This window comes from Hydra viridissima, unplaced genomic scaffold (assembly GCF_058129835.1).
Source record: "Hydra viridissima isolate aposymbiotic clone 2 unplaced genomic scaffold, HvirCarnegie_v1 scaffold_3, whole genome shotgun sequence".
NCBI lineage: Eukaryota > Metazoa > Cnidaria > Hydrozoa > Anthoathecata > Hydridae > Hydra > Hydra viridissima.
This window is the reverse complement of record NW_028324302.1, coordinates 20,699,492-20,717,463: the sequence shown is the minus strand read 5'-3', so window position 1 is coordinate 20,717,463 and position 17,972 is coordinate 20,699,492. Positions and strand designations below refer to the sequence as shown.

General features: G+C 28.1%; 1 protein-coding gene and 1 long non-coding RNA gene across 7 annotated transcripts; both read left to right on the top strand.

The window, feature by feature from the left end:
• Positions 1-10,762: 10,762 nt before the first annotated feature.
• Positions 10,763-13,399, top strand: LOC149891397 (uncharacterized). Of its 2 annotated transcripts, XR_016450957.1 has the most exons (4): positions 10,763-11,129; positions 11,469-11,560; positions 12,430-12,595; positions 13,193-13,399. It is a non-coding gene; the product is annotated as an uncharacterized LOC149891397 (long non-coding RNA). The 2 variants fall into 2 exon arrangements; XR_016450956.1 differs by having other exon boundaries at positions 10,763-11,560; positions 13,193-13,398.
• A 331-nt stretch (positions 13,400-13,730) lies between these two features.
• Positions 13,731-16,140, top strand: LOC149891396 (uncharacterized). Of its 5 annotated transcripts, none has more exons than XR_016451058.1 (5): positions 13,765-14,227; positions 14,482-14,646; positions 14,834-15,024; positions 15,547-15,848; positions 15,975-16,140. XR_016451058.1 is itself a non-coding variant. In XM_090082886.1 (5 exons), exons 1-5 carry the CDS (start codon positions 14,152-14,154, stop codon positions 15,993-15,995), a joined length of 813 nt encoding a protein of 270 aa, XP_089939012.1. In that variant the 5' UTR covers positions 13,787-14,151; the 3' UTR covers positions 15,996-16,140. The 5 variants fall into 5 exon arrangements, 4 of the variants coding, with proteins under 4 accessions (XP_089939013.1, XP_089939014.1, XP_089939016.1 ...); XM_090082886.1 differs by having other exon boundaries at positions 13,787-14,227; positions 14,834-15,082; XM_090082887.1 differs by lacking the exon at positions 15,975-16,140 and having other exon boundaries at positions 13,731-14,227; positions 14,834-15,082; positions 15,240-15,828.
• The last annotated feature ends 1,832 nt before the right edge of the window (positions 16,141-17,972 follow it).

Here is a 17,972-nt window from a genome sequence, read left to right as displayed (position 1 = left end):
CCTTTACAAAAATAAAAAGTTTTTTTCATTACGCGTTATCACGTCATGAAAAAAAAAAAATGTTTTGTCACCGGAATTTTTTTTTTGATTTTTTTTTTTGAAAAGTTTTTTTGATTTTTTTCCAAAAATAATTTTTTTGTCCCAGAACTCCCCTTTTATAGTAGTCATATCTGTTATCTTGGCACTGGTAATAACTACAATATGAAATCTTTCAGGCGGAAATTTTAATCTAGGCAGTGTTTTGTCAAGCTTATGTAAAAATGATTTGTTCTTGCACTCCAGATATTTGACGTTGAGGCAATTCCTTCAAGTCTATTTTTTTCTGCATTTAATAAGTCAAAAATTTTTTTTTTCATAAACTTTTAGATTATGTCACACACCAAAAGATGTCTGTGATCAGCCTTACTTGATGAATATTATCCTCATCGCAGACCTTTTTAATCTGGGCTTTCTTCTTCTCTGATTCTCATCATGGGTTTTTGATGGGTGGTTTTCGTGATTCAAATGGTCCATTTAGTGATTGCAATTCAGAGTTATCAGAATTAACCTCAAAAGAGTCATCAGCCCTCAAGAAGGAGAGCTGATGACATTTCTTATATAAATGTTTCTTCTATTTAAAACCTTTTTTTTTAGTTTTTCTAGTAATATTATTTAAATTTTACGACACTTGCTTTTAAAAAATATTTGGCTTTGTTAAATAACAATTTGAAGCATACACAGCTATTCAAGTATGTATGATCAAATTTATCAAACAAACAAAACTAATTTCTTAAATAAAAATAACTTTATTGTTTGAGAGAAGACTGTTAAACTTTTCTGCCTTTTTACTAAACTGGGATAGTCTTTCGCTGGGTTGTTTTGAGCGGAGTAACTTTAGAGTTTTTAACTCCCACCCATTTTTTTCTCCCATCTTTTGAACAGTTACCTCCCTTTTCATTCCGACCAAAAAATATAGTTTTTATACTTAAAGGAGCACATTCATTAGAATTTCTCCACTCTCCTCACTTTTAAACAAGCTTTAAACTTTTTATTTTATGCTCGTTTTTACCGCAATTAAGAGAATTGAGAGATCCTTTATGTGTTAGTCTAAATTTCTAAAACGAGCTTTCCACACTTGCTAATGTGAAAAAAACTAAAAAGGAAGTTACTCTCACTCAATGTTACATATTTACTAGATGCCGTTGCCATTATGAAGCAATTTTTTTTTTGTCAGCGATGTTGTTTTGCCAGCAGAAAATCGCGAAATGATATAAAAAATAACCAACAGATATTTTTGTCAGTTTCATTAGAAAATATGCTTAAAAATTGGTGAAATTGTATTGATTTTTTAAAATTTTGCAGCATTTAATGCTTAGTAGAAATAGTAGTTTAAAATAAACTTAAACGTTAGTTTAAATTTGCTGCTATAAATAAATTTGCTTTACATTTTCCTATGGATTTTATGCAGAGTTAGATATCAAGTTAATATAGATCATTGCTCTCATTTCATATGCCGATATTTGATGTAACTCGTTGGTAAAATATTTTATCCAGAAGTTAAACTTAATTAGGAACCTTGAATGTATTTTTTAACAGAATTTTAAATAAACAAATATAAGTTAAAAGGAGCCTAATAAACGTACGTAACATTTGCAAGTTTTTCAAATGGCGTCTGAAGATTGCCGTAGTCCCCGCTCATTTTAATTACGCCGCTGTGCTTAAATCGCTTAGTTTAATTTTTTTTAAAAAAAAAAAAAAAAGTTATATTTCCTTCGGATAGTGAAATCCCGATGGGTGGTGAGAAATTATACGTCTTTATATATTCTTTCACAACCTCCAACCCAGCTAGCACACATACGTTGGGCCGACGTTGGGCCAACGTCGGAAGCGTTGGCCAATTTTATTAACTTCGCGCTGACGTTGGACCAACGTCGCACAGTGGAGTATTTGTATGACAAAACCGCTCAAAAATATTTTATGAATTTTTTTTCGCTTTATTAGTTTAAAACACAGAGTTTTATTAAAATTAAATGTTTAATTAAAAAAATAAAATTTTTTAAAGAGTAATTTATTATTAACAAAAAGACATATTCGCTTATCAAAGCTTCATGCTGAGATCATCATATTGACTGCTTCTTTGGAAAAAGGCAACGTTTTTTTATGCCGTTTTGATCTAGAACTACTTATGTATGGGTCTGAACTCAATAGCAGCCTATTTAATACGTCTGTATTGCAGTCGATACGAGAAAACTTTCGACTAAAATTTTGTCTGTACTGCCGAAAGTGTTTGTTTCGGGCTTCAGCTGCCTCCTCGGATAACTGGCCGATAGGGAGGATTGCATGAGTTATTACTTCGGCACCATGCATCAAAACTTTATGCATGGTTGGAGACATGGGATACCAACCATACAGATTGATATACAGTTTAGCAGTTTCATGAGCAAAAGCGTCGAATTTAACAGCATCAATTTTATATCCACTTGAAATGACTTCAAGAATAACGTGTAAGCCTTTTATCAAATCCAAGTTAACACCAGTTATTTGTGAAGATAATTCCGGGTTTGAAAAAAATCTTCTTGACGTATTGCCGTCATTCGTATTTCCAAACCCTGCTTTAGGTATATCTACTTGAAGCCCTAATTCTTCTTTGAAGGATGTTTGTATTTTCTTCTTTGCTTCTTTGACAATTTTTTTTTCCTCGTCTGATCGAGCTTGCCACTTTTGTAAAGGTATTTTATAAGCTAAATGAAGAAGCAATTCAAAAAAGCGGATCCTTGCATGAAGAATCGAGAGTCCAAATGAGATGGTTTCCGTATTGATTGGCTCTTTTTTAATCAATTTATTAAAATCTTTCGATGTTTGTCCACAAATGTAGCACCTCATAGTTGATGTAGTATCAGTTGCAGCGTTGCACACTTTACCATCTACCATTGTAAAAAGCAAGGTATGCTTTATTTTTCCAATTTCATTGGGCAACCTTGTTTCCCTGAGATTCCTTATTTGGTTTTTTACGTGCTCTATCTCGTCCATTGTTATGTCTTTAGATTCACTAATGAAATGTATTCGCATGGGCCTGCAGAACCTTGGAGATGAGGTGACTGAGTTTTGCCATATAATTTTTTCCTGTTGGCCATCAATTTTAACAATCATTCTCAGAGGTACTAAAGAACTTTGAAAAATATTTGCATCACTGTCGGTGTTGTTTTGAAATTTTTGCTTAAATTTTGCTTGTTGCGATCCATCACAGCCCCATTTTGATATTAAAACCATATTTTTCTTTTCTTCAATTGAACATTTTTCTACAACCTCTGAGACATATTTATATAAGCGTAATGTAGTGTGGTCAAGTAATGCTTGTAGTTGAATTTCAGCTGTTGTTTCGGTTACTTGTATCGATTCCTTATTAGGGTAACATTCTTTTTTGGCTTGTTGTATTATTGAGTAGCAGGGGTAGACACTTTTGTTTCTACTTTGAATAAGTTCCCACTGTTTTCTGGTAAAATCGCCTTCTACAAACAGTGCCAGTGCCTCTTGAGGTGTTAATTTATTGACAGTTACTTTTTTAAAAGCAGAGTTAAATGCTTTTCGGTATTTCTTTGCTCTGGTAGGCGTGGCCGTAATTTCTTTAATAAATTTTGAAACATCAGTATTTCCTGAAGTGTGCTGGCTCATTCTGGCTGCATACGTCAACTCATCAACAGAGACCTGTTTGCGCAAATCCATAGTTTTTCGACGCTTGCTGCAATCACTTAGTTCTATAAATGATTTTGATGGTCGTCCAGGTTTCTGTCGAATGTTTATTGACCAATAAGGTAGCTCGATGTTTGATTTGAGCCATTGTTTATTGTTTTTTATAAAACTTTCTTGTTTATAACTTGCAGCTATCCATCTTTTCTTGAAATCACTCTTAAAGAATTTTAAAATTCTTGTTATGGTACTTTTTTGATCTATTGGATATTTCATGACTGTTATAAGGTGTTCTTCTAACAACGAAAACTTTTCATCAAATTTTTTACCTTTACAATCTTTCATTATTTCATACAACTCTCTTCTAGTGAACAACTTTTTGACTTCTGTCGAATCTACATGATAAATAATAAAATTAGTAAATACATAGTGGTGTGACCTTAATGAAAGACAAATAAGATATATATATATTTTTTGAGATTTTATAGTTTGATAGTCTAATATATTAGATACAATTTAAGATTTACGTAGTTTGGTTAAGTTTGTACAAAAATATTCAAAAATTAGACAACAAGAATTTATTTTATAGCTATTTCAAGACGTTTTACGAGATTGTGTATATTACGAAATGGTCTACACACTATTTTTGAAGCGTTAATATAAAAAGTGGCGGACGTTGGCGGATAATTTTACAAAAGTATCTGATTGTTTACAGCCTATAGTTATTGCTCGTAAAAAAATTATAACTCGACAAGACCATACTTGTTAACAAAAACATTATTACATTATAATTTTATATGAAAATTAAAACTCAAATAGTCCATCATAAAAACGCTTTATATTATGCACAATAACTACAGAAATTTAATGTAATTTTATTTTAAAATATAGGTCATACCTTCCTCTGCCATAATTAGCCGTTTATTTTTTCAAAACTGAACAATATTATAATAATAGCTGCAATAGCAAATGTCACAAATTTTTGAATTTTTTTTTCCCACGAAATTTCAAATAACAACGCCACGTTCTGAACAAAAATACGACAAAAGGAAAAATCGAGAAGAATTTTCTGTTACATAATCTAATGAAGCAATTATCTAGCTTGAAAATAGTAAAGTTAATAAGACTTTTATGCGAACTTGATTTTTTGACTTTTGAGCGGTTTTGTCATACAAATACTCCACTGTGCGACGTCTTAAATGGGAAATAGAACAAAATAATTCTAATCTGACTATGTAATTAGTTAAGTGAAACTTGTTATTTATAAATCTACTATAAAAGCACCTGATTAAAAAAAAATCAGAGATGCCTGACTATTTAAGAATAAAAACAAAAGCAATTATTCTATTGTCTCAAATATTTTTTTTGCTTTTGATGAATGAGACAATTATTGACATATGTTTTCGTACCATAAGCTATATTAATTGCCGGTAATTGATTGCTAGTTATCAATTAATTTATCATGATTTTTTGTAATATTTATAGTAATTCAAAACATATCCCACATTTGTAGTGAGCTATTTCAGGGTTTCCATAGATATGGAAAACTCTTTGTTTTCAAATTCTTCTTTGGAAAGATCGAATTAGTTCTGATTCTGTTATTCAGCACTCTGATGGAAGACCCTTAAAAGGTCGTGGAATTTGTAAATCTCTTTCTACTCTCACTAAACCTTTATTTCCTCATACCATTCCAATCATCTAAACTTTAAAATTTTTTGTTTGTTAACTTTCCGCTCCACCTTCATTGTCTGTATTGGCTGTATGGTTTGCAGTATTATGTTTTAGTCAGTAAACTGATGATGGGTTTGCAGAGAATAGTTTTAACATGTTTTGATGACATTTAATTTTAAAGCAATTTTTATTTTTTTAGATTAAAAACTTTGTGAGGGAAAAAACGAAGGAAAGGGTTAGCCTAAGCTATGTAAAAAATAAAGCTATGTAAAAAATATTTTTTTCGCAGCTTTTTTACTTTAGGTTTTAAAAAAATGTTGAAGAGTAAAATCTATTTAGTTTGTACATCTTCATTCAATTTACTTTTCTACTTTTTTTTATTATCTATTGCTTTACTATCTCTTTTAGTGGAATATATGGGCGTATAGTTCTGTTGGTGAAGCTTTCAATGATCCTCTGCGACAAAATATAGATTACCTAAGTTTGTTTGATTGCGTTGTTTCCGTTGCTCATTTGACATCGATTGTTCTTTGCATATGCTTTAAGAGTTTTTTCTGAGAAAATTTCTGAAAAATTTTGACTTTTGACAATGTTTTTTACTTACAGACTGCATTTAGCAGAAAATGTTTGTAGCTGCCGGGTTTGTTGAAAACCAAAAATAGAGGTACAGCTTAATCAAGTAAAGAAAAAAAGCCAGCAAATTGAAATTCACGCAAGCTACTTCTTCCAAATCATAAAATATTTAAATATCTTATTAATCGAACAGTTTTTTAATTTTAATCATTGCCAACATCAATATATTGCACCATCAGCTCGTGTAATTTACATTTGAAAATTGTTTTTGAGAGAATTTTAAAAACAAATTGGAAATTGATTTTGAATATCTAAAACTAAAAGGCTCGGCGGATATACTTGTGGCTTTGAATAGGTAATTCTTTGATAACATTTATCCCCCAATTTTCTTCAAACTTCATTTCATGAGCAGTGTTTTCATTTAACTAATTTGTATTGCAATGAAAAAGCGACACAATAGAAAAAATACAGCAACAGAAAATATTTTTTGAGTAATTTTCTATGAAAAAGTTTTCAAGTTGGCAACGGTTCATTTGATTAATGGGAAATTTGTGAATACAACGAAACCAAATTGTGAATACAACGAAAGAGATTTTGGAGATATTAAACAGAATGACAGAGAAAATGAAAGTACCAATACTTAAAATGACATAGACTGCATAGACACTTTAATCGAGGTTTGTACCGTTTCAAGTATTGATCATGAATCTGTACTATGCGTAATAGTTGGCTTGACATTTTTCAAATTCAAGTTTTTAAAAGTTTACCATGAACTAAATAATATTGAAAAAATTGAATTCTCAAATTATCTAACAAATAGCATTTCACATTAATAACTCTGATGTTAAATGAATTTTTTCTAAAAGCTATGTTCCATAAAAAAAAAATACTTTATTGTGATTCATCGTTTTGTGAATTGGAAGTTTGCATGAAATTAATAAGTACATACCCACCCAACACTAAGCCGTCTTCTTCTTCTTCTTCTTCTTCTTCTTCTTCTTCTTCTTCTTCAGCAAAGTAGCGAGTCTTTTTTTTGCACTTTTTCTCACTAGTTTGTTTATATTTACGCAATGGTATTCATTTAATTCAATCCAAACATATAGAAGAATGTTATGCCATGCTTTTTTTTTTTTTTTTTTTTATGCAGCCTAGCATTTATTTCGTCTATATTTTATTTTACGATTAACTTATATTTTATATTGCCTTTTTGAGTTTAGTGTTGTCATGCTACATAATCTAATCTTAAATGAGGAAAACTGCACTAACTTTCCTTTGAAAAGATCTTCAAAAACTACCTTAAACATAAGATAGCACACGAATTTAAAAAGTTGTACCTAGCCATCCTTTTCTTCTTCTACAAAGTAGCGAGGCTTTTTATACACTTTTACCCTCTAACTTACCTATATTTGCGCCTTAAGTTTAGTTTAAATTTAGTTTAGTTCAATGTAAACATACATAGAAGGATATTATACTACCATTTTATTTTATGCAGCCTAACTTCAGTTTTAATCTATATTTTATTTTGCGTTTATCTTATATTTAATGTTAGTTTTTGTGTTTTGTGATGTCAAGCAACATAATCTAAACATAAAGGAGAAAAACTACGTTAACTTTTCTTTGAAAAGGTCTTCAAAAGCTACCTTAAACAAAAGCTAGACTTTAAAAAGGAAAACTACGCTAAGTATTCTTTGAAAAGCTATTCGAAAAGTACCTTAATCTATAGAGATATCTCACGATTTTAAAAAGATGCATCTAATCATCTTCTTCAGCAAAGTAGCGAAGTTTATTATGCACTTTTTCTCACTAGTTTGTTTATATTTTCGTAAAGGTAATCATTTAATTTAATACAAACTTATAGAAGAATATTATGCTAAGTTTTTTTTTTGTTTTTTTTCTTTTATGCAGCCTATCATTTTATTTAGTCTATATTTTATTTTACGATTAACTTATATTTTATGTTGCCTTTCTGTGTTTTGTGTTGTCAAGCTACATAATCTAATCTAAAATGAGAAAAACTGCGCTAACTTTGCTTTGAAAAGGTCTTCAAAAGTTACCTAAATTGATAGAGATAGCTCACGAATTTAAAAAGTTGCATCTAGCCCAGATTCCGAGTGAACGAAACATTTTTGAAAATTTTTTTTTTCCCCAACAGGTTTTCTCTATATTCTGATCAATATATAAAAAATTCAAGCAATTTGGAGGAGGTCACTTCCACAGTTTCAGGAATTTGCCTGATTCTTAGAAAAAACGGCTCTTAAGCCTTTGCTGACATATTAAGACATTTTAAGCCTTTGCTGTCATCATGAAGCTTTTGCTCCACGAGCCAAAAAAGTACGCTAGAGTTGACAAATGGCATCGCGGTCGAAAAGTGTAATTAGGCCAACGCTTTTATCCGTTTTAAGTTTATATACGTTTCGTTTTCGCACGAACAACAATTAAAACAGGTCGTTGAGCTTAACGACGCCACTATGCGTCGCGCTGATAGAAAAAAAGGAAATAGCCTTATAACTAGAGAACTGTTTAACATTTTGAAGTAATTTTTTGAACAAAGCATCAATTATGAGAAATTGTTTGTTTTTATATATATTTATAAAAAAAAGTCCGGTCTTTTTTAAAACCGGTTTTATTCCGGTTTTTTAGTTGGTTTATCCGGACTAATTCGATTTTTGATTAAAAAGATATAAAACCGATAGTTTTTGATATTTAAAACTGATATATTAGTTTTAAGTCTCTATTTAAGTCTGATATATCAGTTTATCTTTTTTAGGGGTTACAGGCATTTTTAGTCTCCAACTTATATTTTCATGTTAAATAAAAAAGGAAATAACATAAGTATTTTATTATAAATAAAAGTAAAATAAATACTCCAGTAGTTCCACTCCCCTCAAATGCAGAATAGAGGTTCTGGCTATGAAAATAGCCGTTTTTAGGTTTTTAACAATATGTGGCTATGAAAATAGCCGTTTATTAAAAGTTGCTTATCAACTACAGCTGCATGGTTTAATGATGCTTCCTTGATTTCTTTTTATAATATGAACCATTACTCTTTATCTTCCTAAAATTATTTAACAACACACATTAAAATTTTAAAAAGTTTTGTTAATAAATAGTATAGTTTAAGATATAAACTATTTATTATAGAAATTATCTATCAAATTCTAATTCTAATAATTATACATTCAAGAAAAAACTGTATTCACTGTAATAAATAGATACAATTGAAATATAATTAAAATTTTTACTCTAAACGTATCTCAGCAATCCTTATGTGGAGCAACATTTAATATTTACAACAAGCCTTCATGAATTGCACTATGAAAGTTTGGGATTCTTATGTTTCAACTTTTCTAACAATTAGTATTTTTTTTTTTTTTTTTGCAAGCATAAAAAAAACATACCGTTTGATTATGTAAAAAGATCTCAGAAATATCAGATTGGCTACCACCAGCACCTAAAATGTATCATTAATAAAATTAAACGATAACATTAAATATTTAAATTTAAAGATATACATAGCTTTCTCCAATATTTACCTTAAGAACAGTTATCAGCTTAATCTTCTTGCAGTATAGCTTTTATACCTCTTGCATTTTGTTCTTCTTACAGTATAGGTACATGTCAGATGTCATAAATAAATAATTAGCTGTATCCCTAGTATTTTCAGCAAAAGAAGTTAATCGTGCATGACCTACTCGTGCAGTTTTGTTGGCTTTGTTCCTGGCTTCAATGGCACTCTCAGACAAAGAACCTATTGGATACTTAAAATATTTAATAAAAGAAACACCATGAACTACCATTCTATGCACAGACTGTGACATTGGAATGGCTTTTAAAAACTGATCATTAGAAATGAGACCAAACAGACGCTCAGATTTCTGCTTGAAAATTTTCACATCCGGTCTTGCGGTTGTACTATTTATATCAATTAGCAGGTCCTCCAAAAGATACTCAAACACTCTAGAAACTGAATGTTTGATCATATTGAATAGACTACATTTTATTTCAGTTTCTGAATATTTCACCTGCTCTGGATATGTCAATTTTTTGTATTCTTTTAACTTGGTTAAACCTGGAGGAACAAGATGATGATTTTGTGTAACAATTTTTTTAAATTCAGCCCATGTTCTGTCTGTTAGTCTCAAATTGCAAAAAGTATGCAATGATAAATTTGGACCATATAAATTAGACCTGGGTGCAGTAGAGGGATTAGATGCAAACCTTTTTACAGCATGTTGAAGTTCTTCCAGTTCTTTTCCCTGAAGATTATCAGTTCTTTTACATTTCATCCTACTCGTAAGTTCTAAAAAAGATTTTCTAGGTTTTGGTGCTTCAGGTGTTCCCATTGTTACAGTATTTCTCCTAAAACATGCATAAAATGTGTGTGTACAACTTTTAACTTTATATATATATATATATATATATATATATATATATATATATATATATATATATATATATATATATATATATATATATATATATATATATATATATATATATATATATATATAGTATTGTAGAAATTATGTTAATACTTCCAGTAAGAGTGCTCAATACAGCGTAGAATAAGTAGAGCGAATATATTATTACTATAATACAAACTAAATAATTAGCTTGGTTTATATTACATTACTTAAAGTTTCACGCAATAGCGATCATCAGATGTTAACATCTGATGATCGCTATTGCGTGAAACTTTAAGTAATGTAATATAAACCAAGCTAATTATTTAGTTTGTATTATAGTAATAATATATATATATATATATATATATATATATATATATATATATATATATATATATATATATATATATATAAGGTAAAAATAATTTTGTTTACTTATAGGCTTACCTTTATGTTGGTGTCTATTGTTAAAAATTATAAGTGATTTTATTATTGAAACTCACTGCTTTTAACCATTTACTAAAAGGCACTCAAGAAAAGTCATTTTGCCATATATACATTTTGTTTATATCTCAATTTGAATTTTTAGAACTATGGCGTACCAACATAAATTGTTTTCTAAAAGCGAACATGAAATAACAATATTTTTTAACTACTAATCTCTTATCATGACATCTTATCTCTATCAGATATATTGATTTTCGATTCATATATAATATTTTTCTTTGTATTTACTTATCCACTTATCCATTACAAATTTCATTTCAGATTTATCATATGATGGAATTATACGATATAAAAGAACAAATATATGTAAATTTTTATGAATATTTTAAAAACATCTGCTAATAATTAGTTCAGTCAACGTTCAAACTCCAATTTTGCATATGTCATTTTTAAGTAGTTTCTAGGCTTTTATAAATATGTTTCTTATTCACATGGTTTTACAAACAAGGTCTGCAAGCAAATTTGAGCTGAATATTTTTTTTTTAGCCTTTAAGGAGAATTGGTGTTGTTCTTTGTTTAATTTAATTTGTTTAAATATAGTAGTTCTAATAAATAAATGTTTGTTCCTTTGGTTTTTTACTTATCTGTTTTCAGATTCTTATAAACCAGGCAACTCAGCAAAGCAAGTTTTGTTTTATTTTTTAGTGCAATTGGAAAGAGCTGAAAGTTATTTTTTAGAGCAATTGAAAAGAATTGAAGTGTTTTTTAGTTAACTGATATAACTGATACTGATTTGAGTAAGTTTACTATTTTGTTTTATTTTATATTGGATTTATTTTACATTTGATATATATTACATTAGATATATATTTTTTGTATTTAACATGGACTGTTAATTTTATGTATTTAACTGTAATCTGTTGACATGAAAGTTTATAAACATAAATCTGCCTATATTTCAGTATATTTTCTATTTCTCTTCATCTATATTAATATTCTTTCTTAGAAAAATTAACAGAATAGAAAAAATAAAAAAAATTCCTTTGAAAGTAGTTGAAAAAAAATGATGATATTTTTCCATTGTGCATTGCAGTCTAGATTCTTTGTTAAAATAAAAATAATTGATGTCAATAAATGTTGTTTAATATTTTTGATAAATGACTAATGTGTATAAACTTATAAAAAGATATGGACTTCAATAAATCTTAAATTTAAATAAAGTCTTTGATTAGAAAAGATTACAATTTGTAAGATTCTTTTATGTTCATTTATTCAGTTGTAACAATAGTAAGATTACTGGTAATATGTTTAATGATAATAATGAAATTGAAATAGATAGTATTAGGCTCAACGAAGTTATTAATATAAATGCTAATAGGCAACTTGAAAAAAGTTGTCAAATGAAAAAATAGATCTAGACTGGATGAAATTAATTGTTGTTTAAATGTAAGAAATGCTGCTCGGTGAGCAGAAAACTTACTTGACAGAATTCAGTGTCAAGCAGTGTTAATGTCTGTTAATTTGATTTTCCTTTAGACACTTTAGAACAAAGCAATATATGAGTTTAACTATTTATAGTAACAGTTAACACTTTTAAATTTAAATAATTTTAATTTTTTTACAATTTCTATCATAATGATGTTCTTTTTTTCATTTTTTTTTTTAGTTTGTCTTCCCTTTGTCATCTCTTGATTAGTTAGCTTACTGTTGAAACATGGTTTTAATTTTGTAAATTTAGTATGATGTGATATTTACTCTATTAATCATTAGTCAACAGTTAAAGAGAAGCTGGAGCTTAATTAAAAAATGATGGAAATTAGCTTTTAATCAAGGTAAAAATAATTTTGTTTACTTATAGCATAATAAAACCAGTTACTACTATTTATTCTGTGTTTTTTACTTTTATTAGCATGCTGCTTTGGAAACACTTTCTTTCTCTCCCTCTCTCTCTAAAATGAGAGGGAGATTTAACAAAACTTATGTAATTACTGAGCTCTTAGGTATTTCTTAATACCATAAATGATAATGACCATTTATCAGAAATATTTTACAAGTTGCTTGCTATTTTATGATATAGTTGCTCAAATTGTTTAAGTATAATTGTCCCTTGATTGTTCAAATATTGTAATAAATAAAATCTTTTTAGTCCAAGTATTTAAGTTAATAAAATATCTTATTAAGTTATGGTGTTATTTGCTAGTGTTACTACATTGTGTTGTCTAGCCTTTTTATAATCTTATTATTATTATTATTATTATTATTATTATTATTATTATTATTATTATTATTATTATTATTATTATTATTATTATTATTATTATTATTATTATTATTATTATTATTATTATCCTAATTCAACTAACAATAAAATGCAAATAGTACTTTTGTAATTTAAAATTGTAATTTTTTTTTTTCTTTTCTTTTTTTAGGTATTTGCAGGCTTTACTTGACTTCCCTTTTCTGGCACCTGTGTTGTGACAGATTTTAAAAAGAGCTCAACTGATGTTAATGCGGTCTTTATGTCATTAACTATAAGCAATGACGTTGCTGTTAGGGAATCAAAGTTAAAATATTTATAGATAAATTTGTATTTAGTTGTTTAGATAATATATCAAATTATTAATGTGTTTTTATTGTTACAAATGGGTTGTTTACTGCAGCTATGGGTTGTTTACTGCTAGTCATTATCACTATGTTATGAATTCATATTAGTTAATAAAATTGTATTGAATATTCTCTAGTTATCGTGTTTTATACGTGTTTACAAGAGTTTGATACTCAGTAGGCGTCGTATTGTATACCTGTCTTAATACGCATCTGGGGCCAATGCTATAAACATAAAAAACGAAGTTTTTTCCGTAAAACACGAAGTTTTTACCGTAAAAAGCGAAGAAAAAAAAAGTCCATTGCTATAAACATTCAAAAAATTCCGTTTTTAAGATAAAAACTTCGTTTTTAAATCCAATGCTATAAACGAACAAGGGAATCGCCTTTTCAGATAAAAAATGCGTTTTTTCGAAAAAAAACTTCAGATAGATTTTTGATCTCAATTTTAGATATTTTCTTCGTGATTTTTGGCGGCCATTGCTGGAACAACGTTAGCGCTTCAAAATCATTGAACATTCTTTGTTTGTGTTTTTATGTAGATATTTTATAGATAAAACTGAAAAGGATTTTGGTAACTCCATAATAAACTAATTACTTAAAATCTGCATTTAATCGATTATTCAGTTCCTTGTTGTTTTTCCTTGTTAGGTTTTCGATAGTAATTTTGGTTAAACAAATTTTTCATAATGTTTGACTAAAGAAAAGTATAAATAGTCAACAAATATGCCATATAATACACAAATACACAAAAAAATAATACACAAATACACAACAAAATAAAATGCTGTCTAAAGAACTTAAAATGATACTAGCAATAAAGATTAGAGAAAACAAAGAGGTTCTTCTTGGGAAGCTTGGTATGTTTTAATTAGCAAACTATTTAAATAAAAATATGTATAATTGCATTATATTTATATATATATATATATATATATATATATATATATATATATATATATATATATATATATATATATATATGTATATATAGGTAAGCTTTTTTAGGTATGATTCCTATTATAAAATAATATATTATTATAGAATATTTAGTATTTTACTATATAAGACTATATTATACTATATATTGATTATTTATTTCATCTACTTTTAGGTCCATCTATTACTATGAGGCATAGAAATAGAATTTGGGAAGACATAATGTCACATTTAAATAGTTTAGGGGCAAAAATTGAAGATATCAATCAGCTACATAGTAGAGAGTGGGATTATTTGCAAAGAGCTACAATGCAAAATTTTGCTAAGAGTCTAAAAACAGGTATAGTTTTGTTATATATATATATATTTATATATGTCTGTGTGTGTATATGTATATATATATATATATATATATATATATATATATATATATATATATATATATATATATATATATATATAATTAAATATTTTTGTATATATATATTATATATACAAATATATATATATAATTTTTTTTTTTTAAGGTGCTGCAGGGAGACAACTAACAGAATTAGATAATGTTGTTTTAGACATTATTGACAGGAAGTCAATAAATGTATCTGGAATCGATGTTCCTGATTTTAATATCTCTTTTTGTACAACAGATGATGCATTGTCATCCACTCCCAACCAACTTTCCACTCCCACTGCCACCCTTTCTTCATCAAGTAAAGAAGTAAACTTTACTTTGAAACAATCTTCTGATACAGCTTCTTTTATTTCGTCTATGTCTGGTATATTTTTCTTTGTTGGTTAAGACTAGTTGTGTTATAAAATACATATATATATATATATATATATATATATATATATATATATATATATATATATATATATATATATATATTTCTATTTCTATAGTTTATAGAGTTAATTGATTGTTTATATTAGATGCAAGATTTGATTGTATGTCCTCCCCTAATTTAGACAATACCACTCTTGTTAGTGACAGTTGTCAGATACTTCAAGCTAATGCAATTTATAAATTAATTTTTTTTAAATCTCAGTTGTTTAATTTAGTTAATTGTAGGTTTTAGACTTATAATTATATAACAGACAACATCAATTTGTGCTTAATTTTTACACAACTAGTATTTCCAAAACCATTAAAAACTTCTTATTTTTAAAGGAATCTAAACCACCTTTCTTATTATTTTAGTTAACTGATCTTGTTTTGACACCTAGAATTAAATTTTAGATTCAATTCAAAATAAACCATCAAGGGGGGCATTAAAAAAATTAAAAAGAAAACAAGCTAGAGAAAGTCTCCTGGTAGATGGAAGTTTTAAAAAATTGAAAGTAAGTGTTTTACGGTTAGAAAAAGAAAGATTAAAAAAAGAACAAGAATTAAGAGTAAAACTTCTGAAATTGGACGTTGCTCTCAGACAACAGCAAATTCGAAAAGAAAAGGCTTTAACAATATATTACACAACAGCAACAAAGCTAATGAATGAGAAATTGCAACCTTCAAACCAGCAACATTTTGTAAATACAGAAACGGTATTTTAAAATTAATTTGTAATAATATTTAGTATGACTTTATCATTAACAAATTTTTTGTATTTAGTATAACTTGTAGCTTGTATTTAGTATAACTTTATCATTAACAAATTTTTTTTGTTTTAGGAGGAAATTCTTGAGCATTAAGAGAAGAGCTACATCATAATTTTATGTTAAATTTCGAAAAATGTTGTATAACTATATTTAAACATTCACCTTGAAGGTATTTAACTGTAAAGCCATGACCAATTACATTTTTTAGTAACAATAAAAATATAACTTCAACCTGAAATTGTTCTTGTTATTTCATTTTTTTTATCACCATTACCTTACAGTAATAAGTTCTGTAAAACTTCACACAAACATTAAGACCAATGCTGTTGCGATGTGAAATAGATACAAGCATCACAACTATATATAACTATATATAAGGTATTGCATTGGCTAGTGGTTGATTTTAAAATTTAAACAAAACAATATCTTTCATATTTTAAATTTATTTTGTAATCTAGTTTAATATTAATACGATCATATCTTAATTTTATGCTATTAAGCATTTTTTACCTTTTTAAAATACTCTTAATAAGAATTGCTCCTAACGACAAAAGCTAACAAATCTCCTAATTTTTTTTTAAGCGTGTTCTATAAAAAAACAAAATACACATACTATATAAAAACAGATATAAACATATATTTTTATGGTCTAATATTTTATAAAAATTTCTTGCATTTATTAAAAAGTCATTGTGTGAATTTTTTTCCAATTTTAATTCAACTAATTTAGGCACAAATCTATGATCCATGTCCAAACTATTTTGATAGATCCTATGCTCTAGAGCAAATTGTATATGAATTTTTAAACAATACTTTTAAGTAAAGTAGTTAAGTAGCTGTAATCGTCTATTCAAAGTTCCATCATTCTGATTTTCTTGAGCTAGATTTTCATCAGCTTGTTCTTCTTCGCGTTCTTCAAAGTCATTACCGTTGTCTCCATGTTGAATACACAAGTTATGGATAACAAATCCACACATGATAAGCTTAGAGGCATCTTCGACCTTATGCAAACGAATTCCAGTTTTCAAAGCATAAAACCTGTTTTTGACAATGCCAAAACATCGCTCAATTATGTTTCTAGTTTTTCTCTGTGCTTTGTTGAAACGTTTTTGAGCTCCGTCTGGATCACCAGGAAAAGGTGGAATTAACCATTCTCGACATGGGTACGCAGAGTCAGCCAAAATTACAGCTCCATTAAATGGAAGCTCTCCAATTTCAAACTTGTTCCATAGGTTACAATTTCTTAGAACCTAATAGTAGTAAAATCACAATATTTAAATTTACTGTAAGTTACATTATAATACATTATATTAGTTAGTCTAAGTTACATTTTAATTAGCAATCATAATAGTTCAAATAGTATGTTCAATATGAACATACCGAAGAATGTCACGTACTAGTTGAATACCCAGCATTAGTGAACTAACAGTTGTAAAATATAACTTAGTGACAGGCTTACATGTGCATCATGCCACCTTTCTGGACTGTTGGTCGATGCATAAAATATGGACGTGTCGGGTCCACATACTGCCATTGCATTTATGCTATGGACATGATGGCGATTGATTAGAGAATCTTCATCTGCTTGAGGAGGGTTAGAAAGGAGTATATGAGACCCATCCAGAACACCACATACGCACGGAAAACCTCCGATTTCCATAAACTTTTGTGGAAGAGTGGAGCAATCATTCGGCCATTTTATGATCTCTTGTCGAATCTAATCTTATAAGATAACAATTTTTCTCTTTACTAAACTTAGTTTTTAATTTTCACACTAAAATAAAAATAATAAGCAACTTTATATGACATTGTAAAACTTCCAATAGTTTTATTAACTTAATACACTAACATTGAAAATAGCTTCTCCTACACTGTATAATACTATAAATTGTGTTGGTAAAGATTCCATGACAGTCTCTGAGAACATGAAAAAAAATATTTGTGCCAATAAAATGAAGAAATACCATTATTTGGAAAAGTACTGAAATGCTTTTATTTCGCTTAGTATAATGTTGCAAATCATCTTTAAGCCTAGTTTCTAAAAAATCTAATACAGCTCTTGGGACTCGA